The 13,679-nt window shown below is 44.7% G+C and overlaps 1 protein-coding gene across 1 annotated transcript in view; it reads left to right on the top strand.

Moving 5' to 3' along the window:
* Positions 1-13,679, top strand: part of LOC139279664 (protein RIC-3-like) — a 57,777-nt gene that overhangs the window by 12,537 nt on the left and 31,561 nt on the right. The window contains exon 2 of the mRNA XM_070898768.1: positions 10,974-11,058. Coding sequence (XP_070754869.1) covers positions 10,974-11,058 — 85 coding nt within the window. The remainder of the gene's footprint in view (positions 1-10,973; positions 11,059-13,679) is intronic.

The raw sequence follows: 13,679 nt of genomic DNA, 5'->3' as shown, positions 1-13,679 counted from the left end.
AAACAGCTGTCAATGGAAAGGGTTAACTCCTTTACAGGTTTGTAAGAAAGCCTGATGTCATTACGTGACTTCGCGTAATCATCGTTAAAAATTTTTTAAGTCTTTGTGCTTTCAAAACTTGCTTAGAAATTAGGAATCCGTTAAAACAGCAGAAATCATTAGTAAAGCCGTCATAATAAGAGTCTTCTCATCAGGAAAGACGGCATTTTAGATTGAACCCCAATTTTTTCTTAACTTCTAATTCAAGTACTTACCAAAGATTTTTTTTTAATTGATTTAAAACGAGACCACACATTTTTAATAGCTATTTTGTTTACTGAAATCTAATTTTCACACATGCTGTATATATTCCAACATTTCGGGGGGGTTTTACGGTCCCGTTCACTGGGCAAATCTTGTGTTTTATTTCTCTCTCAGCACAAAATCTAAACTTCCGTGCCAGTTCCATTTTCTATAAGAATTTTAAAATTCAGTAAGGTTCTCTAATTCCCAGTTTTTTTCTTTCTGTGCTGAGTTTGCATAGCTTAGATCTTTTCTCCTCGTTATTTTCAAAACCCTCCTACTTGTTTAGACTGTTCGGGACTTTTCTTGATAAACAATATCCATTTTGGAAATCTTTCAAACTGCAGTGAAACTTTCTCATAATCATTATCAATGGAGAGTGTCTTTTACCTCTTCAAATTATTTTTTTTCAATTAAACCAATATCTTTTTCACAGCCGATATCAACTAATATTTAGTAAGTTCTGTCTTTTTCCATCGCAAACACCACCCCTTTTTCAGCACCGATTTAATACGTTACGTCTTTTTTTTTCAGATCTTCTTTCTTCAAATTAGGTTTTGTATTTTACACGGAGGGCTCGTGACTCCGTAAATTTGTTAATTTAAAATCATCAGACAATCGAAGACACTTTTTCTTTCAAATTCGTTCAATTTGTTTTCTTTCAAAGTTGCGTCGTTAACTTTTCTCCATAACTAGAACGGAGTCTAGCACGTAGGCTTTGAGGGCTGCTTTTCATTATCTCAAATGTTCCAGTTTCAAGGCTGTTACAATGTCCTTTTTTCTAAACTGCTAAAGCTTGCCATTTTAACATTTTCTCAAAAGTCCCTTTTACATCTTCGCAGATAGCTCGCCACTCGCCCAGGAGTTTGACCTGATCCCTGAAGGTATTTCTAGGTTGTTTCCAAACCTTTTAGTTTTATTTCTCTTTTTTTTTAAGAGATCAGATTTAATTTAATATTTTTTTTGTCTGAATCCATCTCAGTATTTTGTTGTGCCTTCTCTTAATATCATCGGAATAAATCCACACCTGCATTTCTAACTTAAAACTTCCTACATACAGGACAACACTACAAAGGTTAAAAAAACTTTCACTCTGAAAAAGTGGATGGAACTAAAACAAACAGACAGCTCCCCGATTTTTCCAAACAGGCTTTCAGACACAGGAAAAATTCATTCCGCAGTCAAAAAATCACACAAGGACTCTCACTCAACGACAGACGTTCACAAAAGTCTCTTTTTATTCAACAAAGCTTATTAATTGTTTGGCCGGCTCTATTTTTTTTGGATCCATATGTCATTTAAGATAGTCACTATCAGCTTTTTTATGGCATTACGTAGTTATGCAAGTTACAATTAGTGATTGGTTTTATTTTCCTTTTTACTAGCCGTGTTACCCATCTTCTTTGGGGCTATGAGGGTCTTGGGTACTCCCTTTAATTCATGTTAGGTATGCAGGACGTTACTTATATCTCTATGTCTTCCCTTGGCACCGTACACTCGTACTGCCACACTTTGGGTCAATATGTCTCGTCCCTGCACCGTGCGCTCGTACTGCTTCGGGTCAATAGACCTTCCCCTATATCTTCCCTTGCGTCGTACCCTCGCACTGTCGTGCTACCTCCATGCGCGCATTTTAGGATGCACCTTTTGACCCCCTTCCACCCCTAGATGGTCCCTGTCCTCCGTTCCGTCCCTCCTGGACCTGCGACAAATGGTTCTTTGTACAGATGTCCTTCCCTTGCGGTTTACAATGCCACAGCTCTAACTTGAAGGTGGTAAATTAAAACATACTCACCCCAACAGCTGGGTCATTGTTCCGTTCGGGACGTCCGTACCCTGCTCACAGCACCAAATGTAAGGGGAAATGGGAAAGCTTCTCTTCTCATGAGCAGGCCCCCTGATATAGAGGGTCGACGCTCGCCCCAACCCACGTAACAGTCCCTGGAGTTAGCAGACAGAGACGAATGGCGAGGTATAACGATCTTTTATTACGAACGTCCGGGAACACCTCTCATCACAGCCGCCTGTGAGTGGAGATGCTCTCCGAACAGCACAATCATACAACTTTTATATATTTCAAAAACCCCTCCGTTCCCTGGTAAGACCTCCCTAGATCTCTAATTGAACTACCTTATCAGTGCTACTTCTTTAATTGGACTACCTTATTAGTGCTACTTCTTTAATTGGACTACCTTATTAGTGCTACTTCTCTAATTGGACTACCTTATTAGTGCTACTTTGGATTGATAGGCCAAGACCCTCGTGACCATCTTAGGCCGTGACTAGAATGACTTCATTAGGTCAGAATTTGTTGATTTTCCTTGATGCCCATGAGTCTGCCTCGAGCCTCTTCGCAAGGTCTTATCAATGTCTGTTTAGGTTCTCACATCGTATCCTGTCGGAATATTATTGAATTAATAACTTCTGGAGCCTTGGTACTGGAATGTACAAGGCCAAAGAGAGGCCTTTTACCTCCTTATGGGTCGGTGCAGGAACCAGCACTTTAACCCTTGTCCCGCTGGTACCCCTAATACCAAATTTTTCTCTTACAGTATTTAGCCGTTGATATGTGACTTAAGTATCTCTTTTTTTCTTAATCCTCCCCTGTAAGTCCCTAGACATCCAGGGGGCTCTAGAATTATTTTTCCCAGCCTTTTTCTTTAAGGGCACATGTTTGGTCTGAGCCTTCTGGATCTCCTCCTTGAATGCTTCCCACTGTTCTAACACTGATTTACCCACAAGTTTCTAGTCCACTATGGAGAAATCACTCCTTATCTTAGCAAAATTAGCTTTTCCCCAATTTGGAACTTTTATTCCAGGCCTATCCTTGTCCTTATCCATAACCAACTTGAATCTGACTGAATTATAGTCACTGGCACCCAAGTGCTCTCCCACTAATACCCCTTCAACCTGCCCATCTTCATTCCCCAAAACTAAATCCAAGACCGCCCCCTCTCATGTTGGGCTTGCTACATACTGAGTAAAAAAGTTCTCTTGAATGAATTTCAAGAATTCCATACCCTCTATACCCTTCACACTAAATTTGTCCCAATCAATACTTGGATAGTTAAAATCCCCGACTATTACTACCCTATGGTTTTTGGACTTCACAGCAATTTGCCGACATATTTGCTCCTCTACCTTCCTCCCACTGTTTGGGGGGGTCTGTAATACACGGCCAGCAGTGTGATCGCCCCTTTTTAATTTTTCAATTCGACCCATATGGCCTAATTTGATGATGCCTCTAACATATTATCCCTCCTCACCGCTGTAATAGTTTCTTTAATCAGTACCGCGACCCCCCTCTCCCTTTTTACCCCCCTCTCTATCTTGTCTAAAAATCCTGTAGCCAGGAATATTGATCTGCCAAACCTGCCCCTCTTTCAGCCATGTTTCTGTAATGGCTATAATGTCATACTCCCAAGTGTCTACCTGTGTGCTTAGCTCATCACATTACTCACTATACTCCTTGCATTAAAGTAAATACCATTCAGCACAGGAAGACCTTGCTTACTAAGCCCTGTTTCCTCTGTCTTACAGATTCACTTTTCAGATTCTTGCTATCCAACTTCTGCTTTATTTCCTTCCTTTTTGAATTTGTTCTCAGGTTCCCATCCCCCTGCCAAGCTAGCTTAAACTCTCCCCAACAGCACTAGCAAAACTCCCCGCGAGGATATTGGTCCCGGCGCTGTTGAGGTGCAACCCGTCCGGTTTGTACAGGTCCCATCTCCCCCAGAAGCGGTCCCAATGCCTCAAGAATTTAAAGCCCTTCCTCCTACACCAACTTTCCAGCCACGTGTTCATCTTCTCTATCCTTCTATTCTTATACTCATTAGCAGTCGTTGATCTCTGAGGAAATACCAGTACAGGTTGAACCTCCCTTATCCAGAACTCCCTTATCCAGAACCACCCCTCATCCGGCACCATTCCTGGCCACCGGGTGGCGCATGCGCAGAACTCCGACATGAACAAATTGAATAAATTGAAGTCTTTCCTCGCTGCCGACTTCTGCAATCACTGGCCTGACCTCGCGATCCACCGCCCTCTTCCTCCCCCCCACCCCACGATCTCTCTGCCGCACTCCCAGCCCCAAGCCAGCCAGCCCCGATATCCGCTTGCTCAGTAGCTGTACCATCCAATTTAATGTGACCTCCCCTCGTCCGGAAAAATCCCTTATCCGGCACAGGCCAGGTCCCAAGCGGTTCAACCTTTGGTTGGAAACAGGCTAACAATGTGCCCATTTTCAAAAAGAGTGACAGCATAAATGTGTGTCAGCCGTGGCTCAGTGGGTCGCACTCTCACCTCTGAGTCAGAAGGCTGTAGGTTCAAGTCCCACTCCAGAGAGTTGAGCACAAAAATCTAGGCTGGCACTCCAGTGCAGTACTGAGGGAGTGCTTCACTGTGGGAGGTGCCGTCTTTCGGATGAGATGTTAAAGCAAGGCCCTCTCAGGTGGATGTAAAAGATCCCATGGCACTATTTCGAAGAAGAGCAGGGGATTTATCGCCGGTGTCCTGGCCAATATTTACCCCTCAATCAACATAATGAAACAGTTTGGGGCAAAAATTTCCGCTTTCCGAAAGGCCCGTTAGTGCCTCCAGGGGGTGCTAACTGGGCGATAAGGACATTTCGCCTGGGGGCAGGTAGTGGAAGTGACCCGCCCGGAATTGCTCCCGGGGTGGCAATGGCGAAAAACGGCTTTGTGCCGCGCCCCGTAGTTTTTGCCCTGGGCAGCGGCGCACACGGCGATGACGTCATTGGCGTGCGCGCCAACCCCTTATCACCCCGCCCCGAGCTCTTTACGCCCCGCGGGGGAAATTGCATCGCGGGAGCAAAATTGGCACAGGGCGATGTCACTGAGAGTGAGTCGCTGGGCTGCCCCCATCCACTCTTAAAGGGGAAGGCCTTGCACCACAACCGGCATCTATTTTTTTGTCGCCCGACTTTGGAGTCGGCACAACAATGGCGGCTGGGCTGCTGGTTTGGGTGGGCCGCCAACAGGCAGCCCCGCATTCTCTCTTGGGTGCTGGGTCACTGGCCCGGCCTAAACCCTCCCTGCTGTCCCAGTAGGCGTGACAGAAGCAGCTGTCAAGTTCGCAGTGGCCCTCCCCTTTGGGTCATTGTGACGTGTCAGCGCCCCCTCTCTCACCCCGCTACCGTCCCGCGGAGATGCAGAGCGCCTCTGAGACCGCCCAGATGTTTTGTCATGCACCAAGACCCCAATTCCGGGTCATTTAGGTTCTGCTTTCGCCGGGCGATAAATTATTATCTAATTCGAAATCTGCACCCCAAACAGGGCGTGGGGGAATCTCAGCCCCATTATCGGGTCATTATCACATCGCTGTTTGTGGGAGCTTGCTGAGCGCAAATTGACTGCCGCGTTTCCTACATTGCAAACAGCGACTACACTCCAAAAGTACTTCATTAGCAGTAAACCAATGAAAGTACTTTATTCGCTGGGAACCATGTAAAATAATGAAATTGGTAATTATGAGTAAATTGGATTATAGTCTGCACAATTCCACCGGTTATCAGCAGTTAACATGAATTCAGAAGGGGAAGATCTTGCCTGATTTATCTCCTTGACTTTTGAGGAGGTCAATATGGTGGAGATTCAGGGTAAATCTTGGGAATGGGTATGAAATCGGTTGAAGGGTAGAAAACACCAGATATTAGTGAGCAGAGTTATGTTAGAGTGCACGGGGGCTGGGTGAGAATTGTGGTAGTGGGTACTGAATGGATCCTGACAGATCACGACTGGTTTTAATTTATACCAATCACTTAGATTCAGAAACTTGCAAATGAGTAGTTGGTACCAAACTAGGAGAGGCAGTTGATGCTGAGGCAGCAGCTCGTGAAACACAAAATTGACTGGACAAAATAGATGGGTTTTCACTTCTGCACTCGCCAGCTTGTAATTTTCTGCTCATTACAAAGAATTCACAGAAGTAACAGGCTGATGAGTGGAAAAGCAGAAGACCTTAGCCCAGGGCTGGATTCAGGGCCTGATGGGCCTGGGGCAAACTGATCCAAATGGGTCTATAATTATGTTTGTTTATTTTTATTACATTACGTATATGATTCTGATTCTGAGTATGAAAACATAGGCCAGTATATTCAAAATGAAAGCAAATATTCTGTATTAAGTAGGTATATATTCTGGTTCTGGTAACATTGCAATACTAGATAACTATACATATATGTAAATTTCTTTCAATAACATGTGAAATAAAACAAGCTAATACATATTCTGTTCTGTATCTAGGTACATTAATGTATATAGGTACTTCTGTATATAGGTCTTCGGCCAGGGTCTCCCAGGTGTCAGTGGTGATGTCGCACTTTACCAGGGAGGCTTGAAGGGTGTCCTTGTAACGTTTCCGCTGCCCACCTTTGGCTCGTTTACCATGAAGGAGCTCCACATCAAGCGTTTGCTTAGGGAGTTTCGTGTCTGGCATGCGGACTATGTGGCCTGCCCAGCGAAGCTGATCGAGTGTGGTCTGTACTTCAGTGCTGGGGATGTTGGCCTGGACGAGGACACTGATGTTGATGCTCCTGTCCTCCCAGGGGATTTACAGGATCTTGTGGAGACATTGTTGGTGATATATCTCCAGCGACTTGAGGTGTCATGTATTTAACTGTCATTGTAACCCATGTATAAACTGACCTAAGTTGTACACCATGAGAACATTGACCACTAGGTGCTGAACTTGTGGGAGATACTCCTAACCTGGACTTTCAGGTATATAAGGGGAAGCTCCAACCACCTTCATCACTTCAGTGCTGGAATAAAGGTTACTGGCCATATAGTGACCTTCTCTCAAGTATGGGCCTCGTGTGCATTTATACTGTATAGTAAGGACATATCATGAGGTGTCTTCTGCACATCGTCCATGCCTCTGATCCATACAGGAGGGCGGCTATTACAAACCAGTCCCACCCACCCCTTCCCTCAACAAAAGTCTGTCCCACTTGTGACATAGTCTGTGGTTCTCGTATTGGACTGTTCAGCCACCAAAAAACTTACTTCAGGAGTGGAAGCAAGTCTTCCTCGATTCCGAGGGACTTCCTATGATGATGATGATATAGGTATAAACAAGTGAATCTATTTTCCTCGGTCTTGTTTTTCCTCTTTTATTGTCGATTCTATTCAGCCTATTTGGGGGGGTCTTATATTTTTTTTCCTACATTTATTTGGTGGGCCTATGATCTTTGGTGGGCCTGAGGCTGCAGCCCCATCCACCCCATGGTTAATCCGCCCCATGGTTAATGGTTAATCCACCCCATGGTTAATCTGCCCCATGGTTAATGGTTAATCCACCCCATGGTTAATCCACCCCATGGTTAATCCGCCGCATGGTTAATGGTTAATCCACCCCATGGTTAATGGTTAATCTGCCCCATGGTTAATGGTTAATCCACCCCATGGTTAATCCGCCCCATGGTTAATGGTTAATCCACCCCATGGTTAATGGTTAATCCACCCCATGGTTAATCCACCCCATGGTTAATGGTTAATCCACCCCATGGTTAATGGTTAATCCACCCCATGGTTAATCCACCCCATGGGTAATGGTTAATCCACCCCATGGTTAATCCGCCCCCTGGTTAATGGTTAATCCATCCCATGGTTAATGGCTAATCCACCCCATGGTTAATCCGCCCCATGGTTAATGGTTAATCCACCCCATGGTTAATCCACCCCATGGTTAATGGTTAATCCACCCCATGGTTAATGGTTAATCCACCCTTTGGTTAATCTGCCCCATGATTAATGGTTAATCCACCCTTTGGTTAATCCACCCCATGGTTAATGGTTAATCCACCCTTTGGTTAATCTGCCCCATGATTAATGGTTAATCCACCCCATGGTTAATCCGCCCCCTGGTTAATGGTTAATCCACCCCATGGTTAATGGTTAATCCACCCCATGGTTAATCCGCCCCATGGTTAATGGTTAATCCACCCCATGGTTAATGGTTAATCCACCCTTTGGTTAATCTGCCCCATGATTAATGGTTAATCCACCCTTTGGTTAATCCACCCCATGGTTAATCCACCCCATGGTTAATGGTTAATCCACCCTTTGGTTAATCTGCCCCATGATTAATGGTTAATCCACCCTTTGGTTAATCCACCCCATGGTTAATGGTTAATCCACCCTTTGGTTAATCTGCCCCATGATTAATCCACCCCATGGTTAATGGTTAATCCATCCCTTTGGTTAATCTGCCCCATGATTAATGGTTAATCCACCCTTTGGTTAATCCACCCCATGGTTAATGGTTAATCCACCCTTTGGTTAATCTGCCCCATGATTAATGGTTAATCCACCCCATGGTTAATCCGCCCCATGGTTAATGGTTAACCTGCCCCTGCCTTAGCCAACATGCAAGTGGCAGAACAATGGCAAATGAAATGTAATACAGACAAATGCAAACTATTACACGTAGGAAGTAAAATGAACAACACGCACTTCACGAATGGTGTTGAAATAGTTGAAGGTGAATGTGAAACAGACCTACGAGTTATGCAGATTCAATTGTCAACATGTCCAACCACTGCTGAGCAGTAATCAGTAAAGCAAATTGAATTCTGAACTATCTAGCCACAAGAGTAGCTGACAAGTCAGAGGAAGTTAAACTGTAGTGTCTTTCTGGATGGACAAAATAAAATGAACTGAATGTCCTTATTCATTCTTATTTATCTTGTGATTTACTGATGTGCAAATTAATTAATTGGCAATCACTCATTAATTTGTTGAAAACATTGGTGGCTAGCCAAGCGAATCAATCAAATCACTTTTTAAAATAAACTTTCCAAGTACTTTTGTCTGCCATCATTTATGTCAGCAATTTAACATTTCTAATTGTTCGAAAAAAGTTTTTTTTCAAAAGTTATAATTTATGATAACTGAATGGAAACTACAACTGCTGGGGAGCCTTGCCTGTCCGCCCTGTGAATCAGGAAGTTTGGGGCTTGCTGCCCATGGGGCTGAAATTCAGCCTCCCGATAAGGCCTGTTACCGCGGTCACCCGGCGGTGTCGAATGGCCGCCGCTCGCGAGATTTCCCTCGGTGGTTTTCCCGGCGGTCCCCATTTCCGGCCCGGTGGTGCCGAACCCTCCTAACTGCGTCATCAATGCGCGCACCACCGATCTCCCGCTCCGCGAGCAAAATTCAGCTAAAAAAAATCTTGAGGCCTTCGCGCGGTGCCCCTGACAGTTTATTCTGTCGGCGCGCTGTGTTTGCCGGCCTCCATTAAAGGGGAGGGCGCACTGCCATGATCACCATCTTATTTTTTCTTGTCAGCTGACAGTCAGGTCGGCCCGACAATTATGTCCCCGGGTTCGGCTGGGCCACCAACAGGCAGCCTGTCACCCGCTCTTGGGTGCCAAGCCGCTGGCCCGGCCGAAACTCTCCCTGGTGGCCCAGTGGATCTAACTAAAATAATCACAGAGCTCGCAGCGGCCTTCCCCTTTAAGTGAAGGCGAGAGAAGAGGTGACCTGTCAGCGCGATGACTGACAGCGGCGGACCTCCACCTACCCCCCACTGCCGCCCCCATTATGATCGACTTCCGCCCCACTCGGGGAAAAAAAGACAAAGAGCTGAATATCCGGCAAGAAGTCACCGCATTCACCGCGGTGGTGAAAACAGGAAAAACGGTCGGTGTGACCCGTTTCCGGCAGGGGTGAATTATAATCAGCATTCTCCTTTGTATCTTGTAGTCCTTTTATTTTTGCTCCATCAGGCCCATCTGGCAGAAGCCTTGCGTGTATTTTGCCTGTGCTGCTTCATGCAGTTTTTCAGACTTCCAATTTGGCTTTCTGACGGCATTTTCACCAATGTCCATGTGTGGCCACTCTCCCACCATTTCCATTCCCCACTTCATCTCCCCACCATTCCCAGATCCCTGATCCACCACTCATGTACTCCTAAACCCTTACAGCTAACCTCCACTACACCCAAGCCCATCGACTACAGTTTCTACTCATTGATTATGAATGGGTGTAAAATCTGGCCTCGAGATCTGATCAAGACTGGATTTTTGGTTCCAATAATTTGGATGAAATTTAATTATCTGAGCAGATGACCAAAGTTACGTGTGGAATGATCAAACATCAGATTTCAAGCATACTATATGTGCACAAAACTGTACAAGAATAACTTAGAAACATAGAAAATAGGTGCAGGAGTAGGCCATTCGGCCCTTCGAGCCTGCACCACCATTCAATAAGATCATGGCTGATCATTCCCTCAGTACCCCTTTCCTGCTTTCTCTCCATACCCCTTGATCCCTTTAGCCGTAAGGGCCACATCTAACTCCCTCTTGAACATATCCAATGAACTGGCATCAACAACTCTCTGCAGCAGGGAATTCCACAGGTTAACATTAGATATACCCTCGTGATTCACTATAGCATTTCCAATATACCCTGATATTTAATATAACCAGCAGTGCATATGATCATCCAACAGAGAGAAAATATATAAAACGCCTTCTCTAGACCAGCGTGTGAGTGTCCTATAGACAGTATTACTTAGGGTGCGGTGGAGCTGCTATGACTAAATGTCAGATATCTGTGAACTTGCATGAGCAATGGTGTTCACATCCTTGTTGATGTAGGCTGTTTTATAATCGAAAATGCCTCATTTCCAAGACCTGTTATATATATTTTTTTTATATTTTTCAGATCTCATCCAAAGGTAGCACCTGTAGTCCTAAATTAAGGAAGAGATATACAGGCACCAGACCCGGGAACATGAAGCGGAAAATTAGTATGTATATATTGGTTAACAATCTCAGCATCAGTCAAATTGTGGCACCAGCTTTCTACCATAAACCAGACAGAATCAATTACTGATCACATTTCCTGTTTGATTTGTTATGTTCATTAGGATACATCTTTACTTTAAATTCAGTGTAACCAGCCCATCATTAGATTGCCAATAGCAGACGTGCATGAAACAATCGTATAGTATTCATTTAATTCTAACTTCAGACCTGAATTAGTCACGGAAGCAAAAGTAAGGATACCAAATCCAATCTGATATAGGCCACAACCAATAGCTATGTGCCCAGGATTTATTTAGCGGTTTATTCTTGCCTTAATTAGTCGAGGCATAGAATACAAGAGCAGGGAGGTTGTGCTTGAACTGCATAAAACACAGGTTAGGCCGCAGCTGGAGTACTGTGTGCAGTTCTGGTCACCACATTACAGGAAAGATGTGATTGCAATGGAAAGGGTGCAGAGGAGATTTACAAGAATGTTGCCTGGACTGAAGAATTTTGGCTATGAGGAAAGATTGGAGATGCTGGGTTAGTTTTCTTTGGAACAGAGGAGGTTGAGGGGAGACCTGATTTAGGTATATAAAATTATGAGGGGCCTGGATAGAGTGGATAGGAAGGACCTGTTCCCCTTGGCAGAAGGGGAATAGATTTAAAGTAATTGGAGGGAGGTTTAGAGGAAATATGGGGGAAAATGTCTTCACCCCGAGGGTGATGGGGGTCAGGAACTGAAAGGATGGTAGAGGCTGAAACCCTCACCACATTTTTAAAAAGTTGGATGTGCACTTAAAGTGCTGTAACCTACATGGCTACGGACCAAGAGCTGAAAAGTGAGATTAGGCTGGAGAGTGCTTGGTCGGCCCACGCGGACACGATGGGCCGAAATGGCCTCCTTCTGTTCTGTAAATTTCTATGATTCTATTATTCTTATTAGGGCAGGGAAAATAGAGTATGAGAGGAAGCTTGCAGGGAACATTAAGACGGATTGCAAAAGTTTATATAGATATGTAAAGAGAAAAAGGTTAGTAAAGACAAACGTAGGTCCCCTGCGGTCAGAATCAGGGGAAGTCATAACGGGGAACAAAGAAATGGCAGACCAATTGAACAAGTACTTTGGTTCGGTATTCACTAAGGAGGACACAAACAACCTTCCGGATATAAAAGGGGTCAGAGGGTCTAGTAAGGAGGAGGAACTGAGGGAAATCCTTATTAGTCGGGAAATTGTGCTGGAGAAATTGATGGGATTGAAGGATGATAAATCCCCAGGGTCTGATGGTCTGCATCCCAGAGTACTTAAGGAGGTGGCCTTGGAAATAGCGGATGCATTGACAGTCATTTTCCAACATTCCATAGACTCTGGATCAGTTCCTAACGAGTGGAGGGTAGCCAATGTAACCCCACCTTTTAAAAAAGGAGGGAGAGAGAAAACAGGGAATTATAGACCGGTCAGCCTGATATCAGTAGTGAGTAAAATGATGTAATCAATTATTAAGGATGTCATAGCAGTGCATTTGGAAAGAGGTGACATGATAGGTCCAAGTCAGCATGGATTTGTGAAAGGGAAATCATGCTTGACAAATCTTCTGGAATTTTTTGAGGATGTTTCCAATAGAGTGGACAAGGGAGAACCAGTTGATGTGGTATATTTGGACTTTCAGAAGGCTTTCGACAAGGTCCCACACAAGAGATTAATGTGCAAAGTTAAAGCACATGGGATTGGGGGTAGTGTGCTGACATGGATTGAGAACTGGTTGTCAGACAGGAAGCAAAGAGTAGGAGTAAATGGGTACTTTTCAGAATGGCAGGCAGTGACTAGTGGGGTACCGCAAGGTTCTGTGCTGGGGCCCCAGCTGTTTACATTGTACATTAATGATTTAGACGAGGGGATTAAATGTAGTATCTCCAAATTTGCGGATGACACTAAGTTGGATGGCAGTGTGAGCTGCGAGGAGGATGCTATGAGGTTGCAGAGTGACTTGGTTAGGTGAGTGGGCAAATGCATGGCAGATGAAGTATAATGTGGATAAATGTGAGGTTATCCACTTTGGTGGTAAAAACAGAGAGACAGACTATTATCTGAATGGTGACAGATTAGGAAAAGGGGAGGTGCAAAGAGACCTGGGTGTCATGGTACATCAGTCATTGAAGGTTGGCATGCAGGTACAGCAGGCAGTTAAGAAAGCAAATGGCATGTTGGTCTTCATAGCGAGGGGATTTGAGTACAGGGGCAGGGAGGTGTTGCTACAGTTGTACAGGGCCTTGGTGAGGCCACACCTGGAGTATTGTGTACAGTTTTGGCCTCCTAACTTGAGGAAGGACATTCTTGCTATTGAGGGAGTGCAGCGAAGGTTCACCAGACTGATTCCCGGGATGGCGGGACTGACATATCAAGAAAGACTGGATCAACTGGGCTTGTATTCACTGGAGTAGAGAAGAATGAGAGGGGACCTCATAGAAACGTTCAAAATTCTGACGGGTTTAGACAGGTTAGATGCAGGAAGAATGTTCCCAATGTTGGGGAACTCCAGAACCAGGGGTCACAGTCTAAGGATAAGGGGTAAGCCATTTAGGACCGAGATGAGGAGAAACCTCTTCACCCAGAGAGTGGTGA

This window comes from Pristiophorus japonicus, chromosome 14 (genome assembly GCF_044704955.1).
Source record: "Pristiophorus japonicus isolate sPriJap1 chromosome 14, sPriJap1.hap1, whole genome shotgun sequence".
Lineage (NCBI taxonomy): Eukaryota > Metazoa > Chordata > Chondrichthyes > Pristiophoridae > Pristiophorus > Pristiophorus japonicus.
The sequence above is the reverse complement of the archived record's forward strand: the minus strand, read 5'-3'. Positions and strand labels throughout refer to the sequence as shown.